The sequence below is a fragment of the Aythya marila genome, assembly GCF_965140915.1.
Source record: "Aythya marila genome assembly, chromosome: 6".
Classification (NCBI taxonomy): domain Eukaryota; kingdom Metazoa; phylum Chordata; class Aves; order Anseriformes; family Anatidae; genus Aythya; species Aythya marila.
The window spans coordinates 35,521,982-35,541,809 of NC_139047.1; the positions used below are offsets into that span (position 1 = coordinate 35,521,982).

Genomic DNA, 19,828 nt, shown 5'->3' on the forward strand with positions numbered 1-19,828 from the left:
CCCTTCGCATACACTCTAGGCTGGCTGGACAGGAGCCAGCTCTGGTCAGAAGTCACCAAGTTGTTTCAGCTCAGTACACGGTGCCTGTGTCTTGGATCTCGGTAGGGCTTATTAGTTGAGGCTCAACACGGCGCCGGTAGGGCCATATGGCCTTCTGGTGCGCCGCTAGCTCACAACCAGCTAGTTCAAAGCGTGGGCAGAAGGAATGTCTATGTGTTTACACAAGCCCATGTTAGCTAACCTTGGTGAACTCAACCGATTTTTTTTTTTTTTCTAGAAAAATAAAAAAGGAAGAAACGAAATCAAGTTTAGCGCTAATGAAATGAAAGAAGTAATGACCCTTTATGCGGCTAGGGAGCGTGAATGAGGAACTCGGGATGAAGCAGCATCTCCTACAGCCGTCTGTCAGAGAACTTTGCCCCTTAAAATGAAGGGGATCTGTGATTCCTGGTACATCCCTACGGCAAGGTAAGCACACTGTGATTTGTACCCACCAGCGAGGCTACAGAAATGAGGAAGTTACACCCACGTTATTTTTTATCAAAGACAGGACCCAAGCTCTGTCTTCAGGGGGTACCGGCTATTTTGTTTAATCGTCTTATTTCTCTGCCCCTTTGGGTAACCTGATCAAAGTACAAAAGATGGTTCACCAACCTATTCTCTAGGAGTATGCTCCAAGTCAATCTGACAGAAGTACACCGCTCACTCACACTTCTTAAATTCACAGTGAGAAAGGAAAAAAAAAAAAAAAAAAGGGATACCATAAATGAGGATCAAGCTTTACTCACCTACATACTGAAGCAAACACTCCACCAAATATGCAAAAATAAGTACAAAGTATAAATTTTTCTAGGTATGTGGTTGTATTTCATTAAACTAACATACTACTACACACACTATTTATTTATTACCTGACCCCTGCACGGGCCAAAAGCTGGGAAAACCGCTAACCTGGGGAACATTATTCCTCTTCCCACACCGAAGATGCCCGTATTTGACATACAGACATAAGACATAAGACAGAAGTGTTCCAGCACAAATGGGCATTTGTGTATTCACCTTTAAAAGAAATGCCTGAAATTTGATTGCCTTGCTTCAATTCCAATCTTCAACATCTTCCCCAGGACTTACTACTACTTACAGGTATTTTTTTTTTTTTTAAATAATGTATCTAGAAGGTACCAAGTACTCTAATTTACTAATGTTCGCCCACGCAAGTTGTGTTATGTTTCTGTGGGATTGCTCGTACACTGAATTACTCACTGGAATACAAGATTACAGGATCACGATCAGAAAATGTTCAACATTCAACACCACCAGTTCGTCACTTAGCAAAGAATTAACTCTATAATAAAGCATGCTTGTTTTTTTTTTTCCTTACAGAACAGAATGAAAGCAGCAGATCTGAAACAACATTTAATCTGGTAATCTTGAAATATTATTTAAAAAGCAAAACAAACCAACACACACACACATCTACATTATATACTCTTGGAATGTGATATACATTGCTCACCACCACACTCCTCAATTTTTTTCAGAGCTCTATTAATTGAAACAATGATTTTTCTTCTCTTTTCTAAAACGTAAAAAGCATAGAGTTTGTCTTTAAAATAGAGTTGTCAAGTATCAGGGGGTATATATATACTAACATTTACCCTAGAGGTATTTCAGGGCAAGAGTTTGTTACAAATAAAATCTTTATTCATATGAACAGCTACCTGGGGGGCAGTACTGAATGTAACACATAGTATTTATATTTATATCTATATATATATATATTTTTTTTTTTTGAAAATAATTTAGCAGTACTATTAAAACAAACTGGAAGCTACAACGCATTTCAGTTTTTATGTTTTCAAATCAAAATCTTGTACTCTTAACTTTTTTGTATTTGGATCGCATTTTCTACAGCGAATAGCCTTTATTAAAACAAAAATGTGTTCTTCTTGTGTGTCATGTTGATTGTTTTATTATTTTAAATTTGTAAGTTATTTCATGATAATTAAGATAAAAATTACAGGAAAAAGAAAAACAAATAATATTTACTTTTTCATGAAATGTTTTAATAATATTCCCAAATTTGAGAACTTTCCTTAACTAAGGAAAAAAATATCTAAAAAAAAAATCTTTTTTTTGTTAAAGATTTCCTCAAATCAGTGAAAAGTCATAACGTGCTATGGAAAACAATTTTCAGCAAGATCACACATCTACATTTATCAGAGAGTTTAAGCTGTCTGAAGCAAGCTGGGAGACAAAGCAGACAACACATCGGCTCCACAGCCTGCGAGCAGCCTGATGGAGGAGGTCATGACTCTGTGCCGGACCTCCCTAATTTATGGAATAAAGATGCTGATATTCCTTCAACCGATAACAAAATTCTGGGGTTGCTGGAAAAAAGTTTTCTAGAAAAAGCAGGCAGTAACACTACCCTTTTTCAGCCTGTTTCAAATGCTACAATTTGGAAATTGCCAGCTAGAAAGGCAGCATTGCTCTGACTCCTAGGGCGAAGGAGCGTAACACAGGACTGCATCATAACTTACACGGAACAATTTCACAATTTCTCAGAAGCCAAAAATTTGGAGAAGAGACAAAATCATCCCGCTCCTACTACTCAGAGAGAGATAGCAGGGAAGTGGTAGAAAGGAGAGATGAGTTGCAGAAGTCCTTGTCTCCTCCCTTTCCGACAGTAGGAGGCTCAGAAAAGCTGCAGTTGCACCAAGCGCATCCATCTCCTCATCCTAACACAGCCCTCACACTGACACCTCGTTTCCAATCAGGGCAGCGAGGAAAAATCACGTGAGTCTCTGCAGGGCAATTCAAGAAAGCTCAAAGAAACGCCCTCTGGCTCTAGTACATCCCATTCTATATTTGAGCACATCAGGTTTACCAGCTACGTATGTATGCCACCTAGAAAAGCTGCTTACAGGCTGCTGAGTTTAGGGCACGCATTGCGTGGTTCATCTTCCGTACTCATCGGGGCATCCGTCCTCCTTTAAGGAGATGAATGAAGATGGGAGGTGGTTTAGCAACACACAACAAAGCCATGAAAATAGACAAGAAGATTTTCTGGAGAAACACAGCACAGCCTCTGCATCAGGGAAGCAATATAAATCTGCGCAGTGCTGCAGACAAAATCCTAAGTCTGTGATACCTTCCCAAACACGTGTGCTCCCCTTGAAGGGTGAGGATATAACTCCCTTCAACAGTCTGGGTAGATCTCCTTGCTCTTCAGGGGAACATCACTCACTGCACACCGAGACACCGGCTGCAGCGCTCGCAGCAGGAACTTGCCCACCCTGGGTCTTGCTCGAGGGAGTACACGTCTGTTCTCCAATAAATAACTATTTGCAAGTTCATCACAAGCTCACCGGTCACTGCAGAGTATCTCAATTTAACATCTATCATTGTTCAGCTCGTGTTCTGCTTCAGAAGCACTTTTTAAGGCTGTTACATAGTGCACCGAACCTCACTTGGAAAGGAACAAGGCAGCCTTCTTCCCATAACCAGCTCATATCAACAGAAGTATCTGTCTTTTAAAAGGTATGCATACAGCCATACATTGTATACATACAGAGCAAAATTATCGAGAGAGTTTGCATCAGTATTACTTCTCCCACAAACCAGCAGCTTGAAATAAAGTACAGCTGGAAGAGCAAAATTCAGTTACCAGGAAGGTTTGCACTTGAAATATTTGTGACCTTTCTGTATCACGAAATGCACAAACAGAAACAAGGTATTCATGAAATGTCGTATTTAAAAAACACCACTTGGGAAAGAATTGTTTTTTTTTGTTCTACAAATAACGTCAATGTTGTAAATAATGTAGATTTACTATTTCCCACTACCTCACAAGAAGGTTTAAATATTTAAATGTGTAACTCAAAACATGCACTCCTGCCAGTTTGATAATTTCATATTCACAAGCAAACTACTGCCTGGGAAGCAGATCTTAAATGGTTACTAGCAAGCTAGAAATAAAAGAATCAATGTTAATTTTAATCAATGGTTTTTCTAGTAGGAGAGAGTAGTCAGCCTCATTAGGTTGTAGTCTGATGCATTTATGCTTCCAATTTAACAAAATACTTGAAACGTTCAATTACAAAACAAACATTAAAAATGTGCAAGCAAAGTAGAAGGTACCTCTAATCAGTTTTCCTCTCACCAGTCCTATCAGCCCTTGTTCCTAAAATTTTATCCTGCAGCTGAGGATAAGGTTCATATCCTCTTTTAGATACTGCATCTTTGTGAACTTTGACTATCTGATTCTGTCTAATCAAACCCTAACAGCATCAGCAAAGAAAAAAAGCTTTCTTCTCTTTAAGATGCACTATTGGTTTGATCAGATTTATTTGTTGTCAGTAAAGGTTATATTTGCACATAAGTCTATGACAGATTGCAAGTTTATTAACTTCAAGTGAGTTTTCAAGCTGCTGGGTTGTTTTTTTTTTCCTTTTTTTTTTTTTTTTTAAAGTCATCGTCATTCCCCCCCTTCCCCAAGATGTGGGTTACTTGACAAATTGGAGTTAAGTTATCTTGGGTCAATGTAACTGTAAGTTAAACTAATGAAGTGTATGTCTATGAGTGATGTCTGATTAGTTTAATACAGTTAGTGCTGGACAGCTTGGGCTGCTGACCTTGAAGGAACACAGATAACATTGCGATGCGTTGGAGGATGTGGTTGTGATACAAGACAAATTTACATAACAGTTTGTCATATATACTCCTCCAAAACAAAATTGTTGCAAAAGAAAAGCAAGATGAAACCAACGATAAATGCCTTGCGCGAGACAAACGGGAAGAATAATTATAATGTTTGGCTTGGAACAGCAGCTTATTTGAAATGCAAGCCAGAAGCAGGAAGAGAAAAGGTGGACATTTATACAGTGTGCATTCAAAAACAGACTGAACGCTGGGTTGGGGAACCCTGTTTAAACACAGCCTTCAACATCACAAGATCTACTCCTGAAAGTATCACATTCCTCCCCTGGTCCATGATGCCTACTCGCTCCTTTCTGGAGTAACAAAAAACAGACCCAGCTGCAAAGCCTAACTAGCTTACTCAGGTGTACCTGCAGCCCTGCTGAGGTTAATTTTGTGGCTGAAAAGCAGGTGATTGTGCTGAAAAGTCTCAGTGCCTCTCCATGCTGGTGCAAAGTCAGCCAGGTGCTGACTTACAGCCGAGGCTGTGGTGCGGTGCTGTGCGCCCCAGTGGTGCATGCACTGCACTGTGCACAGCATCGCTGCCTCACAATCATCTCACCACATCTCAACTGATCAGGTAGGGCAAACAAAATTACTGGTTTTAAAGACAGCTTGGTTCTGGAGTGACTGCTTCTCGCTATGTGATAGCTATCTGTTGACCTAAATAGTCTGCTTTTATCAGCCCAGGTTCTAGCTGATAGAAATTTGCCACTTAAACATGTAATTGACATCTACAGGTGCTGGCACGTTACAGAACTGGACAATCATTAAGATAAAATGACTCGTTTAATCCTCTAGGTCAGCCGGAGCAGTACACTCTGATAAATCAGACTTGCTAATAGATAAACTAGGAGGGCAAGTAAGGAAACTTGCAGTGTTCACATCTGTGCCATCTTTCAACCTAATCAGTGAAATACAGTTTAAGCCCTTCCTCATTTCTGAAATCACTTAATAATTTTAAAATAAAATGTATTTATACATAAGTAGATATCCATATGTGTGGATTCTTGGAGACTTTAAAGGACTAGGAATGCAAGCCAAAGTATTTTAAGAAACTCTAAAGCATTGTGGTAGTTTCCCATATTTATACCCAAAGACATCAGAGCAAGACCAACTGTTACTGTCCGCTGCAAGTCTCTATTTGTACATTGTACATACGCACTAGCATGCACAGAACTGAAGATTCAGCTCAAGAAACCTTGTTGAAGGCCTCCCTGTAATTTGAGCTTTGAAGTTATTCAACTCCTGCGTTACCTGTAATTTGGATTTGTTGGCACTGTCTGCATGAAATAAAGGGCAGCCGTCCGTGCTTTCCAGTGCCACTTCTTGGCAGGGAGGGTACAGAGCACACATTCCTCCTTCAGCTCCTCCTGAAGAAGATCCATCAGCTGCTTGTGGGAGCCCCCATAAAAAGCTTCAATGAGAAGAACGGTCATCTTCCTGCTGCTTCGCTTCTGCCTGGAATCTGGAAATGACAACAGAGAAATACTTTACTTTAGAAATACCCAGGTTTTTGGTTTGTTTGCTTGTTGTTTGTCTTTGTTTTTAAGAAAAGGATATTGGAAAAAACAGAAACATATCGTAAGGCCTTACAGCATCTTCATTTTTCCCTTGAAATTAATCCTTCATATTAGGTTAAAAGGTTTACTTCAAAAAATGGTACTTAATTATAATGACAACATTATCACACCTACTAGTTTCAACCATTACAAAGTACCATTTGAAATTTTAAAGGAACCAAAACATGCAGGACTTAGAAATATGGTATTTGTTTTGTTTTCAATCAAATATCTAGAAGTAGCTTTACTTTACATACTCATAAATGCATTATTCTTCAACAGGTTAGAGGAAATGTCCATAAAATGCCTTTTATACACTTTTACACAGGTTTTGCCCTTTTATTTGAAGTAGAAAAAGCTAAAGAACAACTCAAACACATTTCAGGCAAAGCTGTCCAGGGCTGGGACTCAAAGGACTGCCTGGGAAAGGCAGTCTGAGCACCCCAGAGCTCTGCTGCATCCTCTGAACACGCTCAGACCTCAGAGGAGATGCAAGCCACGTTATTTTGCAGTGCTCCAAAATGGCTGGAAGAGAGCAACAGTGCCAGCTTAAGGAAGCTCTCACACACTCAGCCACGGGGCTGCTGACAAACAGGAAGCAAAACGTGTTGCCCCAAGTGAAGGGAAAGACAAAAACCCCGTGACTATTGCTCATGTTTCATGAGTCACACACTTGGGGTGCTGGAAAGCTGCTGCTCAGATGCTCTGACCAGCACCATCAAATCAAAATGCTGAAAACAAAACCCTGAAAAGTATTTACCATCCGTGACTGCCCCTCTGATGATTCCCTTCTCAAAATACCCCGACCGGGGAGGATTCTCCGCTAACTTATTTGCTTGGGCTTCTTGTTTGATGCTGCATGTTGTGACCTGTCATTTCAAGCGGTTTCAGACTGTAATTCTTATCTTCTCAAAGGCTCTGATGACAAAAAGTGAGAATTCAGTAGAGAGCTACGTACTCCCCACAAATTCTCAGTCAATCTCAAATCTCAACCTTGAAATTTAGTTAAAATCAAGCCCAGGTTTATATATATGCATATAAACGATATTTTTGTCTGTGATCAGATTTTAGAAAAATTAAAAGCTACAAGTGCCTTGCAGCAATCAAAAGATCAGCTAGCCAGCAACAAAAATCCAAATACTGCAGAAATTTAATGAGAAGACAAAATATAAGAGACCTCCAGATAGATTTGAGCCACTGGCCCATCACTGTGTGAGATAAAACAGCGACATCGAACTTGTGGGTCATTACAGATCAATGAGCAAGAAGGAAAGTATCCCGTGCTTGTTCCCATCACAACACAGCCTGGATTCAGGTTCTAATTTGTTCTATTATTCACTCCCCCATGCTGTTTCAGATAAATTATTTTTTTGACAAATACGTTCCTTTCAAAAGGAAAATAATCATCTTCTGGAAGCAGACTTCTCTTCCGTTTGGAGTTTGCATCTTCGCAGGTAGCAAGGCAGATTCTGATCTCTTTTCCACTGACCTAATTTCAGAATCACACTTTTGAAATCACTGGCGTTTTCTGAATTCACAATGATGCAACTGAAATCCTAATCCCTACTCCAGAGCCCTTCTGGAACCTGCAGGGTAATAACTGCGATACAAACACAAGCTGTGTTCGGAATCTGCACTATTCACCTACAGAACCATTTGCAATTAATTATGCCGCGCTCGTCATCAAATGTCGCTGCAAATGTAACTCAAAAGGAATAGAGGGAAGCGTTTTGCAAATTCAGCCCCCCTAAAAAAAGGGGGTGCAGGAAAGGCTGTAAATGTCACTGAGTCAGTCACTCAGTGGGAATGAGTTACCATGAATTTACCAATCATTAGTGGTATCAGTAATAAAGGAATGTGATCATAAACTATCTGATCAAATTACACTTCATCAGACTACTTCTGAAACTGTTTTTATCACCAGCTTTAGCTGAATCAACAATGTGCTCTCTGATTTTCTTCAGCAGCACTTCTCACTGAACTTCCTCACTGGGACTGAGCGAGCAGGCATGCTGACAGGAGAAGGCTTCTTCGGCTCTCACGTCTCCTTCTTAAGGATCCTGGCACTTCTTTGGTCACTCTGCACTTATCCTCCTTCCTTCACATCTATTCCTCAAAGCATTTTGCAAGTCGTACATAAATGTGGCCATACAACAACCTCCTTTTGGCTATTTACACCGAGAAACCCAGTTCCCAACGGGATGCCCCTAGGGTACATATTAGGTAGCTCTTGTAGGATCCTAGTGTCATGCAACCTACGTGCAAAATAGGTTGTAATAATTTCCATCGTGCTTGATTTAGCAAAAACGTTACGTAAAGAGCAGTATATGGTGGCGTTTTGTTTGGTTTTTGTTTTTAAGATGCTACTTAAATATGAAACTACTAAACAATGGTGGCAGCACAATACATGTCGTGGTTACTTCAGGGGTTGACTAATCTGGAACAACGAAAAAGCCAGCCACTGAACTGCGTGTTTTAAAAACATATGCTGATAATGCAAAGGAAATTGCATTATACATAACTAATAATTCCTTGTATTTAAAAAGTCACGGAGGAGGCAGGACGCAGTCATTTACCTCATATTTCATCCACATGGCTTCCAGTTTTGTTCACACACAAAAATAACATCTATTATTTTTGCTTTATTTCCCTTTCCCTAGCCAAGTTAAGGTAAATAAGTACTATACGCTCCGCGGAGGTCTCAGAAAGACACAGATGATAAATGGCCTGAGAACATTCACCGTATCTGATGGAATGCGATCCTCAATTAAATATAAATCACTCCAGGTATTCTTTTACCCATTTCAAAGAAAACAACAAATGTTAGAAAAACAGAACTGCTTCCCCTTTCCCATTACAGGGCTTCCTCTCCACAGAGCCAGCAGCTCAGCCTCAGCTTCGGGAGCACAGCACCACGGCGCTTGCTGCACATACCCCGTCCGCGTGCTGCAGCACCTTCCTCGGGACAGACGGTAATAAAAACCAGCTGGGAGAAGAAAAGCCTTCTAAATGGTAACGGTGTCAGCAATGTGGCTATTACAGAGGCATAGCAAGGTGCTGATAAATTCAGGTACCTGGTGAGACTTCTCCTAAGTCAGAGCCAGCACCTCTCAGCGATGCTCGTCCAGGACTTTGTCACTCTGTCACGAGGTGAGCTGCTGCAGCAAAACAGCACAGGATGGGCTCACTGCAAGTCCCTAAACGGGCCCCTGTTTATAAAAATAAATAAATACAATTCTATGTGATACAGAGCAGTAATTATTTATTTTAAAGGCTCGGAAGAATTAACTGTTCAACTAGCCACAGAAACCATCACTTCATTTTAAACTCTAGGTAAACAACAACCAAAGTTTTTTTTATTAACCAGCCTAGGTAGAGAAAACTCGTCATTTTCCATGATTTATTAAGGAACATACATTCGCTCTGTCTTAGACACAGAAGTGTGGTTTCACAAACATCAGCACCGCTCACATCAGGAAGCCATAATTAGCTCTGTTCGTTGACGTCCTCAGACAACATAAATTACAGATCGTGTGCAAATAGCTGTCCAACCAAATAGTTGAGCAACAATCCAAAACCAAGGGAATAACTGTTAATATATTCCATAGGTAGAGAGCTGCTATTAGTTACAGGAAATAAGGTATACGGTTTCAGTAATGATTGTTTCAACGGTCACAGTCCCACACACATGAGAAATTTATTCCACCGCCGCATCCAGAGCACACTCAGCTGGCTACAAAAGCCAGCAGGTATGCGTTGTGTACATAAACAAACCTGCAGCCTTTGATGGTTTCGGATAAATTATCAAAAAAAAAAAAAAAAAAAGGCAAAAAAAACCTCTCAGTGCTCCACATCCTGGTGAGATGGGATTTCCCAAAGGGCCACCACCGTCGTGCCCCCTGCCCTGTCTGGCTCCTGCTCCGTGCACACGCACAGCATGCACGCACTGTAACCTACATTGAGAGCGGCCACGGTGCCCTCCTACTCACGGCAATGACTCACAGAAACCCCGGAGCTGTACCTTAAACACAACTGCATCTCGAATGTTTGACCAAAATTTAACTCGGATTTACATCACCCAAAAGTACCGGGGGGTAAGTCATTACTGAACCGTACATCTGCACCAAGTGAGAATGCCACTTGATTTATCTTTGATATAAATCACCTGGAAAAAGTAAGAAATAGCTACTTCTTTCGAGAAAGTGGTAAACCAGAACCGCTCACCTCTACTTGGACATCTGCAGCAGCGTTAATCTGCTGGTGACACCCAGGAACCACACTTTGACCCATCCACCACCTTAGATGATGATTTTTATGCCCCTTTGCTTACAATCTATGTGTAAGCTCATTGAGGCTGTGTTCATTACGCTGAAAGCCAGCTCCCAGCCAAAAACCCAAGCAGAGTGACTAGGAGAAATGGCACAGCCCCAGCGGTCTCAGCCAGGTAAGTATTCCCAGCTGTGAACTCTGCCTCGAAATCCCTTTCAGGATCAGGCTCATTCACCGCCCTTATTTGAAGCAGTTGCTTCAAGGACTGCTAACTCATTCTTCTACGGGCTATTTTAAGATGTGCTGTAAAATCAGCTGCTTGTAATATGCTTTAAAACATGCAGTTAATTATTAATTTTTAAACTCACTTTTCAAAGTAAGAGCTTTGTGGGTCCCACTCTCGTGCTTGACAAGTCGTGCTCTCACAAGTGTGAATCACTTTCATTTTGATGCTAAACCCACACGGGTGGCTACTGGCAGACCACTCACAGAGCACTTATGGACTCTACCACCAGTCCCGACGACAAACTTTTAAGTCAAGTTTTTAAGTTAAATATGTTTTTAAAGGTTTTCTACGCTTCAAGCTTTTCTGCAGATTTGCCTTCCTTCTAGCAGCAGGCAGAGAGGTGATGTACACACAAATCATGAGGCTGGTTCAGGGCCCAGCAGACTCCTCCATCTCACAGCCCATAGAGCTCTTACTTAAAAGCTGTTTTTTGCTACTGGAGTGACTGCGAGCAATGCAGATGCAGAAATATCCCACCGCAGAACAACAACCGTGGACAATTTGTGTTCAGTACCAGAAGCCACCATGACGGTGGAGGTGATGGGATGAGTAACCCTGCACCAGGGTTCATAAACTTTAAGACTAAATTCCTCTCAAACCCACAGCATAACTTCAACTTCTCCAGCTTCTAAGCTCTGTCCCCCATAGTAGCACCTTGAAGGCCGCTTGTTTGACACCTGAATCCCTGCTCACCTGCCAACAAGCAGCAGCAATTCCTGGCTTCCTAAAGGAAACCTGTTTCCTCTTGCAGCCTTTATTCTTGCTGGATTCCAGCAAGGTATTGCAAACAGCAGAATTTTAAAAGAATTGCTGTGATCTTAACCAAAAAGCACATTGTGAGGATTGCAGGGCTCAGTTTGTACATCTCTGCTTTCAGCCCTGAAGTACAACAGCAGCAATCAGAAGTTACGGTTTAGAGATGTCCTGTGGCTATTAATCTGGAGACACCCTGACACAAGGGACTGTCACGGCTCCTTTTGGGGGTTACATATTTAGAAAGTAGCATGCTGTAAAATCTGTACCTTAGCCTGTGCATGCTAAGTAAACAATGCTGCTATAAATCCTTAGCAAAAAAAGCTGTTAATGCATATGCAGAGCATGCATTTTAAGACTCAGTATTTCCATCGCTTTATTATTTTATCTATATAAAAGCACTAATGGCCTTCATCATTTCATGCTGTTATTTTTTTTCTTTCAGATATGAAAAAACAAAAAAATTTAATCATCAAAATTTTCTTTTCACCTTCTTTCTTTGCATAGTCTAAGATTGTCATGAGTACTTTCCATCTATACTTCTAGCCACCCTCAATCAAAATCTTTGAAGATCTTAATCTATATCGCATAAAGTAAATTATTGCTTTTTTTTTTTTTTTTCCAGTTGAGAAAAACATCTGTGCATCACATTTATGGCTAACTCCAAACCACACACAGCCCCACTGGCTCGGCGGGGAAGTCCACGTCTCCCTTTGGAGCACAGCACTCACAGGAAACAGTTGCAGGAAAATTTCACTGACCAATCTCCTGATCCGCATTACATTGTGAACAGCAATTACAATACCCAACTTGGTTTGCGTGTCTCTAATTGACCTCTGAAGTCGTGTATGCGAAACTAAGTACTATTCAGGGTATGGCACGAGGGTAACTAAATACTGCCCGCAAACTATTTTTGTATTTATAGGTTGAAAAAGACAAATCAAATATTTTTGATATTTAATTAAGAGAAAGGTTTCTTGATTTCTAAGCCAAAAGAGAATGGGCAAAGCCAAAGAAGAGGTGTGATGGAGAAACAGGGCCTGGGCTCTGCTGGGGAAATGACCATAGCCACGAGGACCCCCATCCAGCACACAGGATTACTCTTCCATTGAGTCTGTTCTTCTTCTTCCTCCTTTTAATGGTCCCAGTATACTTAAAGTAGAAGCATACAACTACACTGCAGTGCACTAGGTATTGAACACTCAATCATCCTCACAAAGCGTTCTGATTTTTGGGTAGCTCATCATCCAGTAACAGGCTTTTCAAAAGCAAAAATAGTAGACCTAATAAGAGAATATAACCAGCAAATGCATGGTTAGCAATTGTAATTGGTAGAAAATTAGTTACTCTGATTTAACAGTTAATTATAAGCTCCCATTTGCCATGTAACTCAAAGCCTGGAAGAGCGATAACTCAGTTTAACAAAGACTGCTAATGTTGGTTTCCAGCATGCTGGTTTTACCCAACTCTTTTGGACTGTTTACAGCTCTTGAAGGCTCAAGACCATTTTCAAGACTCATCTTTTTCAGTAGCATACTTATTGCTATCAATTTGATGACACCTATGATCCTGAAATCTTCCATTAGGTTTAAATAGATGAAAAGAAACTTGATTTAGAATTTCTTTGAGTGGATAGGGAGCTAATAGGTGTGGTAATGGGAGATGTAGCGCTATTTTTAAACCTGACAGGAGACATATTAGTTGCTAGTTCCCTATTACAGAAAAAGCACCAGGCTGGTTAATAATAGGCTGGCATGTTGAAATTCCTCCGATTTATTAGGAATATGATGAGAAATGTGCTCCACACACTCTGGGCTTCAGACCAGTTTTTGTATAGAAAGGTACGCATTATACCCTGGATTTGTATCCAGTTTAAGCACACAGATACTTTCAAAAAATTACATGTAAATATTTTAACTGATTTCATTTGAAAGACTTTGTCTACAGTTCATATTAACTAATTGACTGAAAGACCAACCGCTTGTTAGAAGCCACCATTAAGCTACTCTGCAAGCTAATAAAAGCATCCTACGTCAGAAAGTTTGTTTTCTACAGTAAATTGGAAGTGGTAAAACCTTAAACAATAAATACTGAATCATTCTTCTATCACAGCAGGTTGGGATTCAGCCCTTTAAAACACCCTTCTTTTACAAAAGCTGGGACTCCAAGAGTTAATTTAAACATTAGGCTTGGTAGCCTGAGATGTTTGGCAGCAACTTTTGAGTGGGCACAAGCCAGATTTATTTTACAGTCAGAAACTATCCATTTGAATATGTGATGAAAGGATCTGCATCTTCAGTCACACCTTGAGTCAATAAAAAGGATGGGATGAGTTCTACTGTCAGCTCTAGTTCTGCTGTGAAATCTGGGAGGAGTCCCCCACAGAGAAGTATTATAAGGGACAAACGTGTCACTTCACAACACGTTCCAGTAAGGTTGCTTTAAAATAAAATCCAACCATGGAATTTTATTCTGGACCTTAAAGGGCATGCCAAAAGTATCTGCTATTTTATTCATGTAAAAACCTGCAACACAAACAATTTCATGTGATAATCATGTGGATTTGGCCAACCTACAAAATGCTTAACCAAGAGAAGAGAATAACTCGTCGGATTTTCATTTGTTTTTGAGAAGCGACATTGAAGTATTAGATCTTCACACCAGTCTGGATGTGATGTTCTTACAATTCATAAAGTAACATTAAGGCAAAAAAAAAAAGTTCTTATCTATTAAATACATTTTGAATTCAACAGAGGAAACACTTTTTGATCTTCCATACATACACCTCTTGTCTTCTCAGGAGAGCACTGAAGCAACGCTTCGTACTAGGAGCCTACAAACACAGCAATACATCTCATTACCTCCTGTCCAAGCAGGATCATGTTTTTTCTTTCAGAAACCACTTGAAAACTCTCAGATTCAATAGTAAATGTCATGCAACATCAAAGAGGGACTTCATACAGCCCTAAACATATTTTTCCATTTTAAGAATATTTTTTCCCATTTCCAGCTTCACATACAGAAAGATACGTTACCCGCATCGATTTATAAATCCAGTGCAATTAGGATTGCCAACTTTATTTAGTGGCACAGCATTATGTTTCCTGTAAATAATTGCACTATAAAGTCTAGACTAAGCCCTCTGAAGGGGCTGAGGCAGTATCAAAGGCTTCGGAGTGCGTCCAAAGCACGTTCCAACAGCGCACTGCAAGCGTCTACCAACATCGCTGCTGACACCAGGACAGCCAACCTAATGGCTTCAGTCAGTTGTTTTCGTTCACTTGTCCACGGAGCCTCCGGAGTCTGTGAAAGGCTTCCAAGGATTTGCTTAAAGCAGCAAAGAAAACCAGATTCCTGCATTTTATTTTGCAGCGAAAGTAGGAGAAACACGAGGGGTTTGCCTCCTCTGCTGGGAGGTATCTATTGATATGTGTATTACAAGAAGCTGGAAAACACTGCCACAAGTTAAATACGGCTGTCTGCGATCATCCGTCAATTGAGATGGTGAACACTTCAGGAAATACTCCCTTCCATGAATCAAAGCGATACGCAAGCATCTCAAAACGATCTGTTTGGGAAGGTTATTTTATAAACAAGCTTAGGTTCTACACAATCTTTAAAAACAGAACCTGAAAAAGGAATAAACAGTCATGTCTGTGGGAAGCCCTAGAAGACATGAAGCATGAGTGGCTGCTTGTAGCACCACTGCAGGTAACAGCAAGGCAAGGACAGGCACAGAGGATGGAGTCTGGCCATCAAGGCGTAACAGTTTTCCTTGAAAAATCAGATGGCTGGAATTAGAAAAACACCATTAAAAACATTACTATCTGAAAGACCTTGCCTTAAAAACTTCAGCCGAGTTGCACAGGACAAAAACTGGCTATAGGACATGATCCACGTTGCAGTCTCCAATTAAAAAAGTTAAAACCAGTTTTATTTGTATTTTCCTTCATTATAAATAATGAACCTATTAGTAAAATTCGCATCAGATTTTAGCTTTAGAGTCACTTGAGAAGCACTTTTCTACATGTCTAAAGGAGTCTGAAAAGCATTTACCCTGCCTCTGAGTAAACTGGCCGCGCTCCAAACACTTTCCTTCTGCAATCTGAAAATCCTTATCGAAATTGCACAGCTTCTTCAGCAAAACCAGAGTGGCAGTCGTGCACGAGCTATCAAACTTCAACCACCAAAGAACCCAGCAAGCTCCTCCTGCAAACAGGTACAAGTTTAAGAAGTGGGAATTTAAAATGTTTTGTAATGGCCGTGACTGCTGTGGTACAGAGAAAAAGCATCTCGACTTGTGAAGCTCAGAGGTGAAAAAACTATTTTGAGGTCATTACCGGGAGACCCAGCTGAAGTTTAGCTGGCTACTGGTAGGTGCTGTTACTGACATTGCTGCTGATCTGAGATGCCAGAAATAACATTGCAAACCACCACGAGAACACTGCTTACACCTCATAGAGGTGAGCTCGGTGCTTTTGTTGACACATCTTAATTTCAAAGTCAAAGATCACAAGTTTCACCAGCAAGTTAGAGATCTGTACCAACTCGTACTTAGCAGTTAACAGCTGTGCAGTTCTTCTGGCCACTGGGAAATTTTTGGCAGGACCACCAGCTAAGCATTCACAGCAGCCATAAGCACCTCTTGTAGGCCCGAGGAACAAGAGCAGCCACACGGAAACATGTCAGGTAGTCACCAAGACTCAAAACAGTCCTAGCAAGTGCTGACCAGAAATTACACTGACTTGCCAGTACTCCTGCAAAACCTGCAGCGTTTATTGCTGCTCTAGATGAAAGCCACAAACCGGTCATTGTGGAGGGTTTCTGCCCCAATACACCACTCAGATGACAAAAACTTCTTGCCTATTAACCAAGCCACAGAACAGAAATAACATGTTAAGGTGAACTGGGATCATTTATATAAAGCTTAAAAATGGAAAATATAAAAATGCAACCTTAAAGTGATCGTCTTTGCTAGAAAATACAGGTACCAAGAAAATTCAGAGTTGCCTTCCAGCTGATGAAAGAAAACTGTTGTGAAAGGTCTTCCATCTTCATAAACTTCTGCCCTTAAAAGCCACAACCTTCTCCTGCACAATGTAACAAATAAATGCTGCTGAGATGAGTTAAATCTCGCAAAAACTCAAGGAAAGAAAACTTAAGGCCCCAGAGTCCGCTTTACCTAAGTGCATTTTATTGGAGGCTCATCAGAAATTGCTCTATTATCCAGAGAAGATCGTGTGGCCTTACTCATCAAGTCGCAACGGAAAATAAAGACTGCATTTCTGCTGTGCTTTCTTGGGTGGCTGCTCTGTACACCAAGCTACTTGGTCTTTTTTTTTTTTTTTTTTTTTTTTTTTTTAGCAACACAAGGCAACAACTGCTTTGCTTACAGGAATAACATTAAATCAATCTTCAGTTATCTATTTACACTGAGATTTTCTAAGATCACCTTCAGAAAATGGATCAGAATTGCAGAGAGGTGCTTTGTGGGTCTTTAGCACAGATTAAGCAATTCAGCTCGTTCTGAGCCTTGAGACCTGATCTCCCCAGCCCTGTTCAAGCTGAGGCTGGCCCCACAATCACCTAGATGTAAACACTTGAAGGATAGCACCTTCATCACTTATTTAAATCCCAAGTAGCTCTGGAAGATGCTTCACTCTCCCTGTTTCAGTACTGGAGATACAATTAAGCAAAAGGGGAAAGGGGCAAAACAAGCAGAGGATGTTCGGTCTGATCACGGCCTAATGCTGTGGTCACACAGGTAAGTTGCCTCCAGAAAACATATGCAGTGTAAGGTGATGCAAACAGGGTATGCAAATGAAGCTGCACTAAACACTTTTGGAAGAGAAAAGGAGTTATTGCCACCTATTTGCATGGAGCACGCATTAGTTAACTCCCGCTAAAGAGACCCTAATCCAAATGCCGTCTGTACATCTCAAAACAGCTACGAAATCTATTTGTGCAGTGCATTCAAATGTGGCAAAATGAACAAAATCTGTTTTGCATGCCAATATCCTTGGAGAGGGCAATATTCATGTGAGCTGATTCAAGCTGCCCTGAAGAGTTGCGGCGCTCTGTGCCTTCCTCCCGCAGCTCTGAAAGAGCACGGACAAGAGATCCAGCAGCGATTCCTCCCCGAGTCTATAGGCAGCTGTTCTTCGCACTCATGCAAGTATTTTCTTGGGCACTGCAAGAATGACTTAGAAAAAGAGCTTTAAAGAAAAAAAGGCAGACTTCTTTTTCTTCTCAAGCTGCGCACCCCACTTGATGTTCAGCGTGCTTGGAAAAGGCATGAGGTACTCAGCCAGGCGCTAGGCAGCGGCACCCTGAAGGTGTGTAAGGGGTGCCGAACAAACGCAGACCAATTCGCATGGTTTTGCTTATTTATAACTGCCACTTACATACTGCTGACATTTATAACGCCTGCCTGTGGTGACACCTGTGATGTTGCTGACACACCACTACCTTTGTGAAGTGTGTGTCTACAGGCACCGGCAATTCTAAGAAACTTGCTAGCAAATACACACACCATTTCTTTTGACCGTAACTACGAAGGTTGTCTTTAATCACCGTGCTGATTTTGAAGAGGGAAAAAGCCAAATTTTAGTGAGGTTTATCCCCCTCCATTGATTTTCTTGTCATTCAACAGTAGCTCAGTTGATTACTTCTGTGAAAAATCTCCTTCTGACCATATTACTGGGCTTTTTACAATTATTCTGTACCCACGTTTACTCATACCGGCACAGAATTTCATGCACTTGTTACCATTACTGTTGCCTGTTGACTTCTGATCTGAAGTCCACAACCTCAAAAAACGGCACTTTGACCCTCCTGAAAACCTTGATAGAGTTTCATGACAGAGAAGTACTTGGTTCAGTTTTGTTAATGTAAGTAAACTGTAAGGAATTCATCTGGTCATGAAGGAGAAAAGGGACTAGAGATCAACTATTCGACTGTTCCAAGTCAGAGGGGTCCTGAACCATCTTTACAGGAAAAACCACTACTATGTAGATATTGCACTATGTAGATAAACCACTATCTATGTAGATATTCCAATTACCAGCTAACTGTAAGAAAATGCTTGGATTCAATAAACAAACCTAATGATAATACAGCTTCCAAGCAAAAATTTTCAACTGTTTTGAAATGTGCTTTAAACAACAAGATGTAACTATTCCATCCCCACCCTCCAACCCCAAAATCATACTAGACCTTCTACCTGGTGTTTCTCATAATTAACAAGAGGTTTCGTTTATCCACCTTCATTCAAAAATGCCAAAGAGCTTAACAATTAAACATTAATTAAGCATTGTAACACTCCTGTGAGAGAAGTAGGTGTTGCTTTCTCTACTTTACAGATTTGAAAATGAATTTAAAATTGTCATTTGCACAACTTTCCAACAGTAGCTTTATAGCAAAGTCACGAGCAGAAGCAAGGAGCAGTGACTCCTGAATTCCCTCCTTCCAACCACCAGGATGCATGTGGCTCTTTAAAACTGGCAGGAATTTGCTTGCCATTTTACCACACATGAAAAATTTTCTTTCGAACAACAGCGTTAATTTCTCATTAGCATGAATCCTTGTAAGAAAACACAAATACATATTTCACCCAGATTGTACTTTCATTATTTCGTTTTCTTTCTGAGCTGAAAATTAGATGAAATTTTGTATCTTATATTAGTATCATTCTTCATCTGGTTAGCTGATGAATTCCATCCTCAGAAGGAACATCTACACGTCTTGAAACCATATGAATTGTTTCTCATGACTTAATCCCCTATTTCCTCTTCTCATGTTTGTTTCTTAATGGCTTCTATTTTTTATTCTTTTACCTTCTTTTCTATTGTAACCGTCTTAATCCTACATCATCTTTTTTCCTTCCTTAAACTTTTTCAGTGACATGATAAAGGATGCACCCATAAAGGCCAGACGAGGAAATGCATGCTACCTTGAGTAGATGTATGCCAAATCTTGTCTCGAACTCACCTCACTTTCAACTTTTCCCCATGTATGGACATCTGCACCATCCCTCCTATCTGCTTGGTTTACAGTCTTAAATATTTTTCTCTTTCTTCATCCTGATTCATTCCTCAAACTTCAGTTTCAATACAATCCCTTTTTCACTGTTCCAGAAGCAGAACTTCACAGCTCCCTTGCCTTATTTCCCTATCTAGTATCCTGTTTTGTATCCCCAATAATTCTTCTTCACTCAAATTGTCTTAAGCACATTTATAAACCATCTCCTACAGTCTCC

At 40.5% G+C, this 19,828-nt stretch overlaps 1 protein-coding gene across 18 annotated transcripts in view; it reads right to left on the reverse strand.

The window, feature by feature from the left end:
- GTDC1 (glycosyltransferase like domain containing 1) overlaps nucleotides 1–19,828 on the reverse strand; it is a 193,132-nt gene that overhangs the window by 130,002 nt on the left and 43,302 nt on the right. For 17 of the 18 annotated variants that reach the window (XR_014317809.1, XM_082763537.1, XM_082763547.1 and 14 more), the window contains one exon: nucleotides 5,959–6,169. Coding sequence is in view for 17 of the 18 variants with exons in the window: in XM_082763537.1 (XP_082619663.1) it covers nucleotides 5,959–6,140 (182 nt within the window). In the remaining variant the exon portion in view is untranslated. Of the gene's footprint in view, nucleotides 1–5,958; nucleotides 6,170–9,337; nucleotides 9,473–19,828 lie in introns of all 18 variants that reach the window. The other variant, XM_082763543.1, reaches the window with a different exon arrangement.